General features: G+C 44.3%; 1 protein-coding gene across 1 annotated transcript in view; it reads left to right on the top strand.

Moving 5' to 3' along the window:
• Window positions 1-20,169, top strand: part of Mertk (MER proto-oncogene, tyrosine kinase) — a 100,772-nt gene that overhangs the window by 67,611 nt on the left and 12,992 nt on the right. Inside the window, exons 10-16 of the mRNA XM_050133782.1 lie at window positions 3,068-3,221; window positions 6,106-6,259; window positions 8,628-8,713; window positions 10,409-10,504; window positions 11,264-11,344; window positions 13,559-13,651; window positions 15,017-15,251. Of these exons, the coding sequence (XP_049989739.1) occupies window positions 3,068-3,221; window positions 6,106-6,259; window positions 8,628-8,713; window positions 10,409-10,504; window positions 11,264-11,344; window positions 13,559-13,651; window positions 15,017-15,251 (899 nt within the window). The remainder of the gene's footprint in view (window positions 1-3,067; window positions 3,222-6,105; window positions 6,260-8,627; window positions 8,714-10,408; window positions 10,505-11,263; window positions 11,345-13,558; window positions 13,652-15,016; window positions 15,252-20,169) is intronic.

Here is a 20,169-nt window from a genome sequence, read left to right as displayed (position 1 = left end):
TCTTAAAAAAAAAAAAATTTGTTTGGATCATTATTCCCGAAACAATCTAATAACAATAGCAATATTACATGAATACGCACACTGTTAAAAACTATAAGTAATAGAGCAGCTGTTAACAGTTTATTGGATAGTGCACATGATCAAAGGAGGTACACATGCCGATGTGGGTTGAGGAGCTCTCACAGAGCTCCACTCCTAGGTGAAAAGCTACAAACAATTCCTGGCTGCTGAGGGGGAAGAATCCGTTCTCTCCGGGGATGAGCCCCATGATAGGTTATCCAATGCATGTGGGCAGCCTTAAATACATGACCATATGAACAACACTAAGTGGATGCAGAGGGTTGTATTTGTATATAAATGTGTGTGTGTGTGTGTGTGTGTGTGAGAGAGAGAGAGAGAGAGAGAGAGAGAGAGAGAGAGAGAATAATTAAGGAAGAGCTTACCATTTGAGAGAGAGTGGGGAAAATGAGGTAAATACTTGTGTGAAATTCTCAAAATATTTTAGTTTTTGACAAAAGAATATACAGTGAGTTGTATAAAATCATACTGTGTCTGTGTTCGCGCACTGAGGATGAAACCCAAAGCGTCACTTCAGCTAAGCGTGGACCCACCGCTGAACACAGACCTAGCCGTTTTGTGTGGGGTACCAACGCTGTAGATCCCAAGGAATAAATGGACTGTTACATTTATTTCTTTTTAATTTCACTCTTGCTAGGATTTATACTAGTCTAGATAGGTAATCTTTTCCTAGTTGTGTGTTTCCTTTTGATTTATAGGTAATTTCTCTTATAAACAATGTATCATATTTGAGTCTTCGTGGGAAAAACCAGTATACAGCCAGATGCAGGGCCAGTTTTCTTTTTAGCATGAAGTCTTAAGCTAAAAGAGCAGTCAGGCTGAGAGCTATGCCGTAGCCTCTGTCTCAATGAGACCCGGCTCCGGGACTCGGGGTGTGGACTGGAGTTACACTAACTGATGATTTTCAGTTCTATCTACCCCCAAATTAAAGACAGAATTACAAAGTCACCCACTAACAAAATAAAACACTTCCTTTCTAAAAAGGACCAACCTAGGCTATGCAGCCCCACCATGGCTAACTTTTCTTGTGTTTATTTAACAACAGAAATCTTTGGCACACCCATGAGCTCAGGCCTGTGGCCGAAGGACAGGAGGTGATATCTCTCTTTTTGTTTCTTTCCCTCCCGAGACTTAAGGGTCACTTCCGGTTTAGATTCGGAAATAGCTCTAGAAGGCCAAACCAGATGGCTTCTTGGTCGTGAATGACCGGCCTGTCCTGTCCCTGAGGCTGAGATAGCTCTATCCTGTACCATTTCTAGAAGTGACTGGCTTGAAACCCATTGAACCTGAGATGAAGTTACCAGCAGCAACCATGCCTCCAGTCCAACGATGGTTTGTGGTACCTATACCCCACATGACCTGCTATTACCCTATGACATCAAAAGTCCACCATCCAGGGCTGAAGAGGTTCCCAGAGCCTCATTCCAGACTGACAAACACATGATTGTCCCTTCAAAAAGCTGCCCGTTTGGTACTGGATTATCAATTGCTGTGATCTTCCCTGGGGAAGACGGTCTCTCTCACTCCGCCCTTCTTTAAGCTTGCAGTTCTTTGTGTGGGGCTGGAGCCTCGTGGGCTTTCCCCATTCACTTCTGCATGTCTATTGATGTCATCTTCATTTGGTCCTGAAAACATACATACAAGTAGCATGTCAATACATATAAGCACGTAGCAACTGTGATTAAAAAAAAAAAACCAGAGGCTATGAATTAGAAAAAGAACAAGGTGGGGGGTCTATGAGAGGGTTTAGAGGGAGGAAGGAGAAAGCAGAAACGTGATGATATTGTGATTTCAAAAATAGCAAAAATAAAAACTCCAGGTCCAAATACATTTCCCACAGCAGAGAGCTTTGTGACCGTGGAGGTCTGGAGAACCTGAGGAACACGTCGGTTAAGGCTGTTTCTCTCCCTGGGTCTTTTACGTCTCACTGTTGCATGACAAAGGCTTTAAACCAGCAGCAGTGAAAGTAAACCCAGGCTTCAAATATTCTTCAAAAATTGCGCCGATTGGGGCTGGAGAGGTAGCTGGGTGGTTAAGAGCACTGGCTGATCTTCCAGAGGACCCAAGCTCCATTCCCAGCATTCACACAGTGGCTTACAACGGTCTGTAATTTCAGTTCCAGGGGATCCAACACCCTCTTCTGACCTTCGTGGGTACTAGGCATGTATGCGGTACAGAGGCATACATGCAGGCAAAACAAACACTCATGCACATAAAATGAACAAATATAAGAAGAAACGATTTCAAATCGTACAAATTGTCCATTTGACAAGAAGAGGAGGGAAATGCAACCACTTCCCCTCTCCATCCATCTAGAGAGTTTACTGAGAATCCTCAGGACTTCAGGGAACAGAAGGTTGGCTAAACCAAGGATAGTACCCAGGAACAATGTAAGTCTGTGGCATTGTGCCAAAGGGAAGATTTTGCGCATGGGATCGCAAGGGTTCAGTCCTGCTCTTAGCATCCAGATAATGGTTCTCAACCTGTGTGTTGTGACCTCTTCGGGGAACATACCAGGTATCCTGCACATAGCAGATATTTTCATTACTGTTCATAACAGTAGCAAAATTACAGTCGTGAAGCAGCAACAAAATGATCTTGTGGTTGGGAACTGTATTAAAGAGTTGCAACAGTAGGAAGGTTGCGGATCTCTGATCTAGAAACATCCACTATGTGTCCCCTCTGTGCCAGAAGTTTCTTAAGTGACCGCTGTAGGTGTCATGCCTTCAGGATCTTAGTTTCCCAAGGCTCCCAAGGTTTGGAGATTGCTGCAGCCCCTCCCTACTCCCAGCTCTATGATCCATCATGTAGTGGCACCAGCCATGGCCCTTGTGAAGAAGGAACTATGTGAAGCATGACCTCTGTGCGTGGAAAATGGGTGGCTTCCTTCAGCAGGAACTTTGGGCATGTGGGCAGCTGTCTAGTGAGGTCCCCGCTTGCCCCAATGTTTCATTTCCCTTTTTTTTTTTTTCTCTCTCTCTTTTACCAGAAAGAACTTTCTGAAGAAGTCAGTCGGAATGGCAGCTTGGCTCAGATTCCTGTCCAAATCTACAATGCTACCTGCACAGTGAGGATTGCAGCCATCACTAAAGGGGGTGTTGGACCTTTCAGCGAGCCAATGAAAATAATCATTCCTGAATACAGTGAGTCAGGGGCCCCTGTTGGCTGCAGAACGTAGCAGTCTGAGCAGCTCCCGGACTGCCTAAGTGGGACCAGTGCGACGGTGGCTGATTGACAAGTGTAAAATAAGAACCAAAATGCATTGTGGCAATCATAAGGAACTTTAGAATACAATCCACAGAACCCCGACACTCCTGCCTTTACTGTTCACACTAATAACTCCTGAGGAAGCTTCGTCCTTTTAGAATACTAAGTTGGGCTTTACCTGTTGAATTTGCTCCAAGGCCCACGGCACTGTAATCTGGGCAGGCAATGCTGTTAGTCCTTAGTTGCCTCTGAGTGGCATGGTTGGTTTGCCACGTTTGTTTCTGCTCTGTTTGAGGCTACTGCTTGCCTTGTTTTTACCCGCTCAACCCTTGGGTAATGCGCTCAGCGACTTAGTCTGCATAGAACATCGAGTGTTTCCTCCAAACGCCCTCCTCATGCAGCCCTGACTAGCTGAGCTAAATGCCCAGCCATGCATATTAGCTCTTGCCTATTGCTGGAATGTTCTTTGTCAAGGAGCCACCGTGATGCTCACACTTCTGTAAATCAGGGGGAGCTACCTTTTGTCCTGACTCCAACCCACCCGAGGCTCCGTGCCCAGCCATCTCGTCCAGCATGACTTACTCACTTGCGAGTTCTTGCCAAACACGGCCTTTGCACCCAATAGCAGTTGAGATTTGAGAACAGATGACTCATTTGTGTCTGTCTCTTTCCCAGTGATCCCCAGGCAAACTCTCCTTTTAGTACAAATTGGAGCTAGACTCCATTCCGGAGGAACATACTCTGTGGTGCTAGAGAGACCAAGGGTGTCTACCTGGAAGAAAGTCAAAGACAGTGAGATTCAGCATCAGAAGGCACAGCTTTATGTAGCCCGAGTTCTAATAGGTCTTAATAATAAAAGCCCGAGTCAGATATTGGGGGACATGCTGAGAGATCAGAGAGATGAAGGAGCAAAACCACAGCCACCTTACCTCTCCACTTGTGTTTTATTATTAAGACCTGTCAGAACTCATGCTAGAGCTTCACAAACCAAGGTTTAGAACAGCAATTAAGATCACTTACTGCTCTTACAGAGGACCGGAGCTTAGATTCCAGCATCCACATCAGGCAGCTTACAGCAACCTATAACTCTAGGTCCAGGGGATCTGATGTCCTTTTCTGGTCTCCATGGGTATCCACACGCATGTGCACTAATGCATGCACACGTTGGCAAATACACACATCAGTAGTGACCCATCCTTCTTAAGGGTCAGAAATGACAACCGGAGGACTTCCGTTTCTATGTGTCATAAACTGTAGAAGGTTGTAAAGGTTGCCTCATAGGCAGAATCACCCGTAAAAGCGCCCATTACTACAGTCTAAGTAGCACCAGTTCCCAGCAATATATTTCAAATTTCAGCTACCCTCCTTTGAGAATTGTCATCACACACAGCCTCTCGTCATCTTGAGTGACAGATGAAGGAGCAAAACTCCTGAGGAAGCTTCGTCCTTTTAGAATACTAAGTTGGGCTTTACCTGTTGAATTTGCTCCAAGGCCCACGGCACTGTAATCTGGGCAGGCAATGCTGTTAGTCCTTAGTTGCCTCTGAGTGGCATGGTTGGTTTGCCACGTTTGTTTCTGCTCTGTTTGAGGCTACTGCTTGCCTTGTTACTGTGCAGCCTCTCTACAGTAGTCTTATCACGTGTTTCCAAGCTTGCCGGTGACTGGCTCCCACATCTGTCACTCAGTTCACACAGTTGGCCAAGACACACGTCCGTGTGACTTCCTTGCCTCCCAGTACCAAATCCGAGTGATTTGTACAGACATGGATAGTTGACAGAAGGAATTAATGAGAAAACATGAAAGGTAGCAAGAGATGAACCGGGTGGGTTGGAAGGGAAATGGTGCACCAAATGCTGTGCACCAAGGAAATGTTAGGTTTAGGGCTGGAGAGATGGCTCAGTGGTTAAGAGCACAGGCTGCTCTTCCAGAGGACCAGAGTTCAATTCCCAGCACCTACATGGCAGCTCACAACTGTCTGTAACTTCAGCTCCAGGGGATGTATACCCTCATACAGATGTATATGAAGGCAAACTCCCAATGTGTAATAAATTAAAAATAAATTTAAAAAAAAACTTCCTTTGGAAAAAAAAGAAAGAAAAAATTAGGTTTACTAAATTTTTATTTTCTTCTGCATTTATTACCAACATGAAACAAGTTTGTCGTTTGGGTTTTTTTTTTTTTAATTGACAAGAAAAAGGTGTATATGTTTGCTGAGTTCCATGTGTTGTTTTGACAGGCATATACTGTGGAGTGAGACAATAAAACTAGTCTCATTGTTTTCTTAAATCTTTTTAATAATGCATTTAATTGGATCCACATTCTTTATAGCAACTGGATTTCATGGCTTCCACATTTAATTTTATGTGCATTGGCATGAGGATATCAAATCCCCAGGAACTGGAGTTACAGACAGTTGTGAGCTACCATGTGGGTGCTGGGAATTGAACCCAGGTCCTCTGGAAGAGCAACCAGTGCTCTTAACCGCTGAACCATCTCTCCAGCCCTAAACCTAACATTTTCTTGGTGCACAGCAGTGCCCATGGAGGTCTGGGGAGAGCAATGGAAGCCTTCAGGCTGGAGTGTCAAGCCGTGCTATGCACCTATGTAGGTACTGGGACCCGAACCTGAGTCTTCCTCAAGAGCAGCCAGCCCTCCAGTTCCTAGTTGCATTGATAGCTGTAACTGCATCATTTCGCCTTGCATTGAGAACGACCTGCATTCACCGATCACAAAACATTAAAGGATTGCAAGCCTGTGTATCCTACGTGTTCTGAATCCCTGGGGATTAGTTCCAATTAACGTCTCTGGATCTGTCCCAGGTAGGGCCGATTACGCACCCTCGTCGACTCCAGCGCCTGGCAACACGGAGTCCATGCTCATCATTCTTGGCTGCTTTTGTGGATTTGTTTTAATCGGGTTGATTTTGTATATTTCTCTGGCCATCAGAAGAAGAGTCCAGGAAACAAAGTTTGGGTAAGTTTGCAACTTAAAAATGTTAACCTTGAGCAGGCGTGATGGAGCACGCCTTTAATCCCAGGAGAGCCAGAGCCAGAGGCAGGCAGATCTTTGTGAGTTTGAGACCAACCTGGTCTATGTAGAGCTGGGATGGATGAGACCCTCTCTCTCTCTCTCTCTCTCTCTATATATATATATATATATATATATATATATATACATACATACATACACATGTGTGTGTGTATATATATATATTTAACCCTGTGTTATTGGTGAGGTTGTTATGACAGATGATAACAGCTGGCTGGCTGGGCTTCTGCCTTGTCCTATCCCGTGCAGGCCCCAGAGTCAGATGACTTCCCTTCTTAGATCAGTTCCTACAAAGTCAGCAACTGCGAGAGCCAGCTCTTTTCCAGAGACAAGCTTCAGTAGGACACGCTATGCTAACTGGGTGGTGTTGAATGAGAAGCTTTCAAAATGACCCAGTTATTGTGTGTGTGATGTATGCACATGGGTACAGGTGTGTGTGCAACTGCACTTTCTCTCTGCATGCCTGTGTGAAGACCAGAGGTCAGCATCCAGTGTTTTCTCCTGTTCCTCACCACTATTAAAAATTAAAAATTTAAAAAAGGTGGGTTTTTTTTAACTTCTTTGTGTGTCTGTGTATGTGTGTGTGCTCAATGCCACAGTACATATAAAGAGATCAGAGGACAACGTGCAAGCGTTCTCTTCTTCCACATGTGGGTCCCAGACATTGAACTCAGGTTGGCAGGCTTCGCAGCAAGCACCTCTACCCACTGAGCCATCTCACAGGCCCCTCCATTATATTTTTTGAGACAGGCTCTCTCATTAAACCCAGGTCTTACCGTTTTGTCTAGACAGACTGACCAGTTATCTGGGGGAAGTTCTGTCTTTCTCTTTACCTCCAGTACTGGGGCTACAGGCACACACCACCACACTCAACTTTTATGTGGACCTGGGGTCCATATCCTCATGCTTACACACTTAGCACTTTACCACTGAGCCATCTCCCCAGCCCCCAGTTATTTCTTTTTTTACAGTATAACCCAGACATCCATAAACCAAAAATATGACCTTTTACAAACTGGCTCAATTGGAAACAGTGGAACAGGATGCCATATTTGGAAATTTTGTTTCATGCATGATCTACTTTCATGCTGTTTGATTACAAGCATGATCTACCTCATGCTGTGTGTGAAGTAGGTGTGAAATTGGAATGAGCTTCATGCTTAGATTTGGTTCCAAGATTCCAGAATCTGAAAAAGGCCTGAAACTCCTGGTCCAGTCATTTCAGAGAAAGATGCCTGACTGTATGTAGAGGGGACATAGGGACAATTGCCGAGGTATTAGCGTCCCTGGGTGGCTGAAGGTAGCTTGACTCTTGCTTTTCATTTCTTCTGTTTCATCCTTCTTCCTTCCCTCCCTTCCTTGGCTATTTCAAATAGAGACCATTTTGTATCCGAACATTCCAATTTAAACCCCTCTTTTCCTTCTCCAGCCCCAGTTCTGTCACTTTAGACAAGCCTTTTAACGTTGCCCAACTTCCTTGCTATTATCCGTCTCTCAGTGGACTCCAAGGTCATTACCAATTCTAACTGTTGTAAGCCTGAGTTAAAAATATTGGGTTCTGTCAGCTGAGATGCTGAGTCAGGATGAAGAGATGCTCTACAGTTACAGAGCACTTGTTGCTCTTGCTGAGGACCTGGGTTCAGTTCTAAGCGCCATGACAACCACCTGTAACTACAGCTCCAGAGGGTCTTATGTCCTCTTCTGACCTCCTCGGGTACTCACATAGATACACCCATTTCCACCTAATACTTTTTAAATAATCAAAACATGAACCTTAAGACAAAGGCTTGCTGGGGCTGGAGCAATGGTGTACATCCAGGCAAAACAATTGTACACAGAAAAGTAAGTAAATAACTTTAAAATGTATTATTCTTTTTTATAAGATATTTACATATATAATCATGTTTGCATGTAAGTATGGTATAGGGCTTGAATCCAGGGCCTTGGCCGTGGTAGGCAAGCATACTTGCATTGATACCCAGCCCTTTTATATGTCCTTCATGATATCTGGGCAGAGACGGTTTGCTATTACCTGGTAGAGCTAAAATAGATTCAAGAAAAGCAGTCTATTTTTCCCAGTGGGAAATGGTTTTTATGACTTCTTCCCCTGTAGTATTCAGAATCAAACCCAAGGCCTCTCACCTGCTACGCAAGCTCTCTCCCACAAGCAGGGAAGTGTTCTGGCTGCAGAAGAACCCTCTATACACACCGGCGACACCATAACATCCTTGTGGTGGCGGCACATGGGTCTGTTACCCTGTTTTTATGGTTGGATATCTTTGTTTTTGTGCAGGGGTGCATTCTCTGAGGAGGATTCCCAATTAGTCGTAAATTACATAGCAAAGAAGTCCTTCTGTCGGCGAGCCATCGAGCTTACCCGTAAGCTGACTTTCCTTTCACTTTTTGGCAAAAGTTAGAATAGTGGAGAGCCAAGATAAGTTTCTTAACGAAAGCTAAGAAAAGAGAATGGGAAAGAAAGAAAAAAGTATGTTTATGAGCCGGGCAGTGGTGGCGCACGCCTTTAATCCCAGCACTCGGCAGGCAGATCTCTGGGAGTTTGAGGCCAGCCTGGTCTACAAGAGCTAGTTCCGGGACAGGCACCAAAGCTACAGAGAAACCCTGTCTCGAAAAACCAAAAAAAAAAAAAAAAAAAAGTATGTTTATGTATGTATTTTTCCAAGATATAAATATATATGTGTGTATACACACATATATGGGTTTTTTGTTTTGTTCTTCTGAGATATGGTCTTGCCTCTATCCTGAGTGCTGAGTTTACAGTCATTGGCCACTATACCCGGGTGGGGTAGATAGTTTTAACATTCAGAAGCTAACAAGGACATGACCAGATATTGCCATATCAGTCTCTCCTGGTCAGGCTACTGGAAATTAGAAGTGAATCTGGTGTTAAGAAACAAGTTAAGGATCCAGAATCCCATGGAACAACAAGGAAAGGGAAAACCTTGGGGGAGGTGGGAGATGGGGCAGAGGGCAGAGGTTGGAAGCCACAAAACAGTGGACATAATCTTCAGCCTCACTTCCTGTTGTCCTGGCCACTAACTCAAAGGACAGTCTGCTGAGCTATTGCAAGTTTTGACCTCTGATGAGTGGGAGTGGGGGTTCTGATTTTTTTTGACGGGGGGAGGGTAAACATACAATTTCAGGAGCAATGTACAAAGAATGTAAACATTGTCAAATCCATGCTACTTGGCAAAACTAAATAAAACAAAGCAAAGCAGGACATAGCCTGACGGAATACAGGCTACTGCGAATCAAAACTTATTTGGTGTGCAACAGTATTAATTACTTTTCTAACCAAGTTTTTTTTTTATCTTTAGATGTCCCCGTTCTTGCATTTAAAAATTATTCATTTAGACAGTTTGTCCCTCTATTGGAGAAAAAAAAATTGAGTAATTTTTTTCTAGGAGTGAACACCTCCCTTTCAATTTTCAGGCTCATTTCTTTCAAAGGTTGCTCATGCCTCAGCTGTAGCCCAGGCTGAATCATCTGCCAGTCCGTCTTTAAGCGGTTCTCCCTCCCTGGTGCTGCACACCTGATTATATTCTACCTACTTGCTGCAGACGGTCTTATTCTCCAAACCCCTGACGTATTCAGTTTAGCCTGGTTTCTTAGAATGAGATGGCACACACCACATATACAAGGACAGTTTTTTCCTCTGGATATTTCCTATGTTTTCCCTGGCTGGCATGGGAGATGTCCTCATGGCTCTTTTCTATACCATAAATAGGGATACATTATCCACCAGCCTGTGCCCGTTGGTATGCTTCCCTAACCCCTCTAGAGTCAGAAGCGGACTTCTGCACAAATCTCAGTGTGGACAGCTGCACTTGTGAAAAGGGGAGGGAAGTGTGGCTCTCGTTTTTATAGCTGTTTGTAGATGATTTTGCCTTGAAGGATTAATTTATTCACCCAATCACAGTAGACTGGAGTGTAGACTTTTTAACACGAGTACAAAGCAGGGAAAATGTGTAGCTATGTATAGGACTTCCCATATACGTCTGCTTGTATTTAATGAAGAGAGCACACTGCTGATTCTACGCCATCGCTCCTTTGTAGTGCACAGCTTGGGGGTGAGCGAGGAGCTGCAAAATAAACTAGAAGATGTCGTGATTGACAGAAACCTTCTAATTCTTGGGAAAATTCTGGGTGAAGGTAAGCAACTTCAAAGCACTTCTTTTTAAAATTTGACTCAAGGAGCAGTTGAGGGTTTTGTTTTTTAATGTGTATTCGTTGACTAAGATACCGATTTTATTACTTGGAGTTATAATACAAAGAATTCTTCTTTGGAGCTTAAAAGGGGAGCATTTTTGAAATTCAGATATGACATACGTAAGAGGCACCTGTACTCCCTGGAACGGAGTAAGTTTTGGAAGTATGAATTCCCTTCCTTTGTTGCAGAGTGTGTGATTCATTAATTATTGTTTATTATTATTATCTATTGATTGGTCAGAGTTCTACACACTTGAAAGCACTGATCTACTTCGGTAGATGAAAAATATGTACCTAAATTTTAAAACTGCTTTTAGCATGAATGATAGTATTATTTACTGAGTTTATGCTTTGGGCCGGGAATGTAGTTCTGTGGTAGAGTGCCCCCCTAACATGTACAAGGTCCTGAGAGCTCCCTCTCTAGCCCTTGGGGGTAAAAAAGACAGTTTTGTGATCTTCAGTAACATTTCCATGTTTCCCTGTAAGTCTCCTGGGTCGGTTGTGGTGGTTGGTGAAGGGGCAAGCTAAGCGAAGTCTGACCACTCACACTCACGACACCAGTGTTTGCCCTGCTGTGCAGGTGTCTGAGCAGGCCCTGCCCGGTGTCTGCGGCTGAGTCGCTCCGGGACCACACAGCTCTGCATTCCTGTGGTCAGGAGGGGCGTCTGCCCAGCATCACATGGATGTTGCTTCACTTCACAGGAGAGTTTGGGTCTGTAATGGAAGGCAATCTGAAGCAGGAAGATGGGACATCTCAGAAGGTAGCGGTGAAGACCATGAAGTGTGAGTGGCCGGCATGGGACCCATGCTTCCAGGGTGGGCAGTTACCTCCATATCCGGTGCCCCGGGTAGAACAGGGGTTGTGCTCTGGTCTCAGTTGCTGATGAGCCGCCAGGCAATGTGGGAGCGTGGTCACCTCAGAAGCACGTGATGCGCTCTCGGTGTGCACGTGCCTGGTGTACTCTTCCTGCTCGAAGCAGCCACCAACTCTATTACTTCTCTCCCGCATCCTCCCCCATTATTTAGTACAGTTAATGATCCCCAAGTAAAGCATGAATTCCTGAGGCAGGGGGATGTTAGTACTGACCCCAGGGATTGGTCTGAAGTGGGGCCACTTCTCAGAATAGCTCCCTCGTGGATTATATCATGCTGGTTACCTAAGAGTGTAAGGCTAGCCTCTGGCTTCAGATTCTCCACGTAATTCAGTTTTAGAGTACTCACTCAGCTAGCCTGCACTAGGCCCTGGGTTCGATCTCAAGCACTGTGGAAAATAAAATAAAAACTAGGGCATGTTAAAGAGAGCTTATTAGACTCTTCGCCAAGAGCTCTTGACATTGTGACCAAAGACTGGCATTGTCCACGGGATGACAGAGTCACTCACGAGTACTGGTTTCCGGAGGGGACATAATTTTGATGAGGTGGGGAAATAAATATGTTTCAAACTTACCAAAAAAAAAAAGGCAAGACTCCCGAATCGCCATTTGCCTAGGGTTGACAGGCAGACCTCCGTCCCCACCTGCTGTTGGGTCCCCTGGAGCTCTGAAGCAAAGGGAAGCAATGAGGAAGAAGGTGACAGATCTGTTACAAATGTAAAGGTTTTAAAATATTTTCTCTAAGTCTTCTGTACCTGGATGAGATAAATATATAGTAAACCCTTAGAATAGCACCCTCAGGCCCTTTAAGTCACAAGTTACACCCTGGTAAAGAAATCCCTCAAGACATGTCTAGCCTTATGTTTTGTCTATTCTTCATTATAGTAAGATATACACAAAATAAAATTTACCATCTTCACCATTTTTAAATGTGTAGGCCAGTGGCATGTCGGACCTTCATGTTGCCATGGACACAGCACCACCATCCAGCTCTTAAACTTCCCCTCTTTTCAGACAGACATTCTATACTCCCCACTCCCCTGCCCTACCCAGGAAGTAGCCATTCTACTTCCTGTCTGGCTTTGTCACTCTAAGCACTGCCCGCAAATCAAATAGGATTTATTCTGTAGGGACTGGCTTGTTTTATATAGCCTAATATTGAATTTTGGACCACGGCACGTGAGCAGAGACAAGAGAATAACTTGTGCATTCCCAGGGATCAAATTCAGGTCATCAAACTTTTGGGGCAAGCCCTTTATCCACCAAGCTGTCTTGATGGGCCAATATTAAATCATAAATAGTTCTCTTAAATTGGTTACATTTCAAAATTTTGGTATGAAGTGCACCCGGTTCACAGGCGTGATTTAACAATTAGTCATCGTGAACCTGGGCGTGCATCCATAGCAAGGAGGAGCAAAGGTAATTGAGACAGACCAGTTGGAAATCACTTTGGATTTGGGGAGATTTTTTTTTCCTTTAATATTAAAATTAAAAGTCTATTAAGTGCACATTTTAAGACCAGTTTTATGTTTGCAGAACAACTGTACAGTCGCCCTATGTCCCCATCCCTCACACAACTTCTCTTTAGTGTAATAAGCAGCCATCATACATTAGCATATCATACAATTGCTGGGCTCACGCTGAATCATTGACTGAAGTTCTTTGTTTTTGCTAGTGTTTACTGCTGGTCTTGTATAGTTCTATGGGTCTGACAAGTGCATGAGTGGTCTATGATCCCCATATGACATTATGCAGAAGAATTGCATGGCCTAACATTCCCTCAGGTTTTCCCTTTGGCTTCACTCTTCTCTTCTCCCAGCCCCCAAACACTACGAGGACTCTTGCCTGTCTCTGTAGTTTTGCCTTTTCCTGATTTTAGGAGTTTTTATTTTTGTTTGAGAGGGGGATTTGTTTTGTTTTATTTTGCTTTGCTTTTAGAGACAGGGTCTTGTTATCTAGCCCAGGCTGGCCTCTGAGTCTTCCCACCTCAGCTTCCCTCAGAGTTAAGAGTGCACCATGAAGCCGGGTGTGGATTTTGGTTTTACTGGACAAGAGTGCCGTTTCTGGCCCCTCCTCTAAATTGAGAACATTGATCATGCCTTGCATTTTCCATCTGCTCCTCTAGTGGACAACTTTTCTCACCGGGAGATCGAGGAGTTTCTCAGTGAAGCAGCGTGCATGAAAGACTTCAACCACCCAAACGTCATCCGGCTCCTAGGTACCTCAGGGAGATGCCAGAGCGAGGATGGAAGGGTTTACCTCAGGGGGTTGGCAGAGTGAGCCTGGGAGGGGCTTTGCTGGCCCACTGAATACTGAAGAAGAAAAGGAAAAGTTCTGGTGTAGAGAGGTTTATACCAAAAATCACAACCCTGGGTTCGTCCTGCCTCCTAAGGCTGAGAGTAAAAATGGGTTTGTGTTTTCTGGATGCTGACAGAATTAGAGATAGCGAGAGTGTCCAAGGAATTAGAAGATTGTCAGTTAAAATAGCCCCCGGCGACCCAAAGGCAAGACACCAAAGCTAGTACCGTGATAGTCTTTGTGGGGTGGAGGCTGTCTGTGAATTGAAAACCAGTGAAGTAATGCTATGAACCTAGACATTTCAGTCTTTGAGAAATAATTTATGAGCCAACTTGTGAATCACGGCATATTGACTATTTCATAATTTAAGGAAATTTAAGGAAATTTGGTTTTATATCAATGTTAAAAAATACACATAGGTATCAGTACATGATGTGCAAGGGACACTATTCTGAAACAGAGAAACAGTGTAGAAATACTGGCCTTTTTCTTCCCTGCCCGGGGCCATAATAAATCTCTTAGTGATCTTTCAACGTTCTCTATGGCTGATGCTGTAGAGATGTGGAAGCTAAGGTTTGGATAAAATCGAATGTCAAAGAAGTAGCTATTGTTTGCAGTTAGTGGCTTTAGCAGACAGACTAGGAGAGACATTCAACTTTGCTTGATACCTACACTTTGTAAGCCTAGGATCAGGTGACCAGCGCATTGGAGAATTCCATGCTAAGGCATTGTAACTTCAATCACCAAAAGTTCAGAAAGAGGGGTTTTACCTACAGGCCCTCAAAAATACTTAATAACTTTAAGCATCTGGTTACAGTAGACTTTTTCATAGGCGTATTTAACTAATTTGCCCTCAGATTCTCTGAGGCCTGTGCCCCTCCGTGATTTAGTCTAACCAAAGCAGAACACAAAACTCCTTGGTTTCAAGTTGTCTGTTCTTGTAACAGGTCGAGTTTTGAGAGTTCTCTTGCAAACGCTAGCCTAACCTGAAAGAAAGGAAGGAAAAAGGGGAGGGAGGGAAGGGGGGAGGGAGGGAGGGAGGGAGGGAGAGAGGGAGGGAGAGAGAGAGAGAGAGAGAGAGAGAGAGAGAGAGAGAGAGAGAGAGAAAGTCCTGCAGCCTGCAGGTGTTCCATATGCTAGAATCCACTGTGAGAGTTCTGAACCTTTGATTTTTTTCACCTCTTGACCTGGTAGCACATGGCTCCAGTTTGGCTGGTGGCCTCCAGGGCTTACGTGTTCATACCTAACAAGAGCTCTTTGTAACCGGTCCTGTTTTTAATTTCAGGCGTGTGTATAGAAATGAGCTCTCAAGGCATCCCAAAGCCCATGGTGGTTTTACCCTTCATGAAATACGGAGACCTGCATACGTTCCTGCTATATTCCCGGATAGAATCCAGACCAAAGGTAACAGGCCGCTCGTGCTGCCTCTTAACTGTCCCTGAAGCTTTTATGACACCTGGGACAACCTATGAGTCTCTGAAAATGCAGAGGAGGACACTGGCCTTGGTTCAGAGTTCTCTGTGCACCCAGGGGTGAACTATGCTCTCCATCCCCTCACCAGGCCTATGAGAGAGTCTTTTATCCCTGTTCATGGTGGGAGGAGGCCGGGTGGTCCCACAATCTTGGGCCAAAGTCTCCTTGACTGCAGCCTATGTGTTGAAATAGGAGCGGCGGGGGCTGCGTCCCCAGCTCCCCGGCCGCCTGCTAGCTCATGCCTTTACTCATTGTAGGCTGGTAAAGAACACATCCTAAAAGATGTGTTTTGTTTATTTGAGATAAGTTCACATTATAACCCGGGCTAGCCTCCTGAGGGCAGGGGTCACACATTTGTGCCACCACACCCAGCTCCAGCTGGTGTAAATCTGGAAGTAAATCTTCCAGGGCCCTCCTTGGAGCCGTGGGTTTCAGCCTTTGAGGTGGGAAATATTCGATTGTGAATGCATCATCTCGTGATCCTCGCTAAGATGGGTTGCGGGAAGATTCGGTGAGGTGAGAGGCTCAGCTACCATCCTTGTACTTTATTACTGCCTTACGCCCTGGGGACTGGCTGCCTGCACAGCCCTGGCAGTTGGGGTTATACCCAGAAAGCTAGTGATGGATCATCTCAAAGGTCTGAAAACATGAATTTAAAAGCTTGTCCTCATTGGAGTCAGTTTTTACTTTGGACGTCAAAATTGTAGATTTGGGGATCCTATGCTGGAGACATTGCTGTGGGCCTCCTTGTGAAGTGAGCACCGTGTCCCCCTCTCAGGGAAGACCCGTGCCTATGGAGTCGGAGCTGTGGTTTGTGTTCCTGGCGTTGTTGGGCTGGTCCTCGCTTCTCTCTATCACTTCTCTGTCTAAGATGGCAGCATTACTGCAGGACACCCACAACGGGAAAACATGGGACTGATTTCTGTCAGCAATCACCCTATGTTAGGACAGGATTTGCTGTGGGTCAACGGTGCCCTAAATCATTGCTGCCAAAGAGTGCAGCTGCAGGAAGGAACTGAAGCAATCACTAAAATACCTGGGCATTCTCTAACACAGGCTCCTCTGTCCCCTTAGCTGCCACTAACAGCAGGAGTCTGGTGAGTGCAATTCCAGGCATGTGTGTCAATTTTCTCTTTCGTGTTTCATGTTTTGGCTGTTGTATGTGACAACTCTTTACTAACCCCTGATTTAATTTTTTTTTCCTGTTGCTTTCTAAACCTGTTTAGTTTTACATGATCTGTTTGAATCTCAATCCATTTTGAGTCAATTTCTATAGAAGGCCTGAAATTCAGTTCAAGGCTTCTCTTTCTTTCTTTCTTTCTTTCTTTCTTTTTTCTTCTCTCTTTCTCTTTTTCTCTCTCTCTTTCTTGTCCAGGAAATCTTGTAGCCCGAGCTGGCCTCAAATTCACTATCTAGCTAAGGATGCACTTTAACTTCTGAGCCTCCTGCCTCTGTCTCTGGAGTTCTGGATTACAGGCTCCCACCACCATGTCCGCTTCCTGTGGTGCGGGGATCGAGCCCAGCGCCACTTGCATGCTTTATAACACTCTACCAACCAAGCCACATCCTTACGCTAAGATTCCTTTTTGGTTGGCTGGTTTTATATAAAACTGTTTAACACTTATGAAAAGGCCACATTTAATCCTCTGAACTGCTTTGACACCCCTATCAAAAGCTTGACAGGCTGTACACGATGGGTCTGTTTCTGAGTCCTCCATCGGTTCTATGAAATTATCTGTTCAAAGTCGGCTGGTGGTGGCACACACTTTTTTTAATCCCAGCACTCAGGAGGCAAAGGTAGCAGATCTCTATGAGTTCAAGGCCCACCTGATCTAGAACAGGTTCTGACTTCCAGAACAGCCACAGCTGTTACACAAAGAAACCCTGCCTCAAAAAAACAAACAAACCCTATCTGCTGGTCCTCTATTCCTACCACATTGTCTTGGCTACTGCAAGTTTTCTGTAGGTTTTAACCCTGTAGAGGGTGCTTCTTCCCTGTCGTCCTGCTTTCTCTTCCACCCCAGCAATCCCCCCCCTCCCATCCCTCACCCCACACCTAACAACAGTTTTACTCCATCTGGCTAAAGTTCTGCAGTCACAATCTTTTATTCTTTTAAACAAGCGCAGAGTATTTTCTTGACTGATTATTTCCCTTTGAAAAGCACAAGGGTACCCTCAGTGGCGGGGAATAACTCCCCGGCATTACAGAGATAAAAAGGGATATATTTTTACATTTTGATATTTTGTAGCCTGCGATAACGATGGAAGACACAGAGTTCACAGAGTAGCTGGAACACCGAGCTTTTTTTCAGGCTGCTTCTTTGCTTCCTGCGCAGGCAGTTCCCGAGGCATAAAGACCTTTTGTTCCGACTACCGTCATCCGAGATTAAGTCTCAGGGCTTGTCAATGAGCTTCTGAACAAGGCCTGGATTCTGGGCTCCAAGTGTCACTGTCCTCAGCATGGACAGTGTCCCTGGAGGTTGGCAGGACAGGCAGATGATAAACACCACCTCAGCATCTCCCAGAGGATGGCGGCTGGGATGACACGCATCAAGCAGAAACGTACATCTGCTCTAGAGCCTTGGGGAAGGAATGAGTTCTGACCGGAGAAGCTTTAGTAGTCCACGCTGGCATGGTGGAAATGACACAGGGCAGGGAAGCGTGCGACCAGGATGGGGGCGAGAGACCAGGGAGCACACAAGTTGGAACCTCAGGTTCTCTCCAGAGACAATTATAGAGACTGCAAGTTTTCTCCAGGGGCAAGGGCAAAGCAGAGGAGGATGGACAGGGAGACTACAGCAGGGGAGGGTGGCATTTTGGTTTCATGTGTGCTGTATAATTGGCATATGTCATGGTTAAGAAATAGGTCTTTAAAAACGTAATGTTCAAGCTTATAGCTGAATGGTAGTGAACCCGTCTAACACAAGGCCCCGAGTTCCATCCCCAGCACCACTGGAAAAAAACAAAACCAAGCAAAATGCAGTGCCCTTGTGAATACCATTTTCGAAAACTGGCCGTCCCTGGAGAAGGAGCCGTGACAAATCTGATGCCACGCCGTGGGATGGTGGGGTGGAAGCGGGGACCACGGGCAAACCACTCATGATTCATGATTGCTAGGAACTTGTAGTCAGCCTTGCTTTAGTGCCGTGGCTGCAGTAAAGCATTAAATTACTACTTGGAGATCTTCATTAGTCATCCTTATAACCAATTCTAAATGCCTGGAAGGCGCGCTCCTTCCCTGCTTTCCTCCCTGTCGCCTCGCTTTCCTTTGTTTCTTTTAGGAATTTTGTTGTTGTTGTTGTTGTTGTTGTTTTGAGACAGGATCTTATTTTGTATCCCAGGCTGGCCTTGAATTCTTAGAAATTTTCCTGTCTCAGCTTCTCAAGTGCTGTATAAAAGGAATGAGCCCCTCCGGGCGATGGTGGCGCACGCCTCTAATCCCAGCACTCGGGAGGCAGAGGCAGGCGGATCTCTGTGAGTTCGAGACCATCCTGGCCTACAGAGCTAGTTCCAGGACAGGCTCCAAAGCCACAGAGAAACCCTGCCTCGAAGAAAAAAAAAAGTAATATGTGACCTAATTCTTATTCTTAACATGGAATCAAGGTATTTTACCAACTTGTCTCTCATTTTAAATCATTCTGTTGTCTGGCAAAATTCAACTGCTTTGAGTCTCCTTGGTTGTAGATAATTTTTTTCTTAGAATTCTAGCTCCCAAAAGCATGATCTAGAGACTTATTATTACTTATGAATGCTCAGCCTTAACTTAGCTTGTTTCTACTAACTCCCATAACTTAAAGTAATCCATTTCTTTTCATCTCTGTGTTGCCAAGTGACATGTGGTGGCTTTTACCTCTCCTCTTGACTATCTTGATGCCTCTGCTTCCTGCTGGCAACTCCATTTCTCTTCTTCCCCAAGGCCTCTCATTCTCCAGAAGTCCTGTCTTACTCTTCCTGCCTCGCTATTGGCACATCTTCACACACCATAAAGAAATATTCTACAATATTTTGCCTTTTTTGTCTAAGTAAATAGGAATGCTTTTAGCTCTAACATAATAAAATTACAATAAATACAATAAGAGCAACTGTCAGGTAACAATTACACACACAATGTCTAGTTTATTTGTATTTGGCAAATTTAGGGAAAATATTCCATTAACTATCCTCTTTTAATGAGTTCAAACTTTTGTACTTAATTTACTTTCTATCCTGACTAAGAGAATTGGTAATTATAACCATTTAGACTTTAACCCCATCAAAGACCCGAGAAGAACTAACTATTACTAGAGTAACAAGAATAGGACAGCAAACAACTTACAAAACTAAGAAATGACAGAAATATCTGGCTGCCTGAACAGTCACCCAAGTTTCTTCTGCAATGTTTGGGTGTCCATTTTCAGCCTACAGGCCTAAAATATCTGACAGATTTTTCTGTGAAACAAGAATTTTGAAGGAATCTTAGACCATATTTTGGACAAGTTTGACAGCTGTCTTCTTTTGTGTTGAGCTTGTCTGATTTGAACAGAATTCTGTCAGTAGTTGAGGCAAGGGCAATTTCTTTGCCCAGTGGCTAACCTTGCCACAGTTGAAAGCCAAGACCATATAGAGGTGCTTTGATACCTGTCATTTTCTTTTGAAATAAAATGGTGCTGCCAGGAGCAAACATGTCTCACTGTTATGAGTATCTTTTGTCATCAAAATATTTTAAATGCAATAATCTGTAGGTCTTTGAAATATTTAAAGCTCATCTGTCTATTTAAAATCTGACTGTTTGACCTTGAAAACATAACTAACATTATTATAATCACTAATCTGTTTCTGTTTTCCTTATTAGCCCAAATAATTTTTAAGAACTAAATTGTTACATTATGAAATGAGCTGCATATGTATACTAGCTTAAACAAGAGTAGTAACATATATACAGTATAAGAAAATAACCTTTAATTTGTATCTACATATAAAAATCCA

The sequence above is a fragment of the Alexandromys fortis genome, unplaced genomic scaffold, assembly GCF_014885135.2.
Source record: "Alexandromys fortis isolate MF-2015 unplaced genomic scaffold, M_Fortis_MF-2015_v1.1 scaffold_6, whole genome shotgun sequence".
Classification (NCBI taxonomy): Eukaryota; Metazoa; Chordata; class Mammalia; order Rodentia; family Cricetidae; genus Alexandromys; species Alexandromys fortis.
Note: the sequence above shows the minus strand (reverse complement) of the source record. Positions and strands in the feature narration are given on the sequence as shown.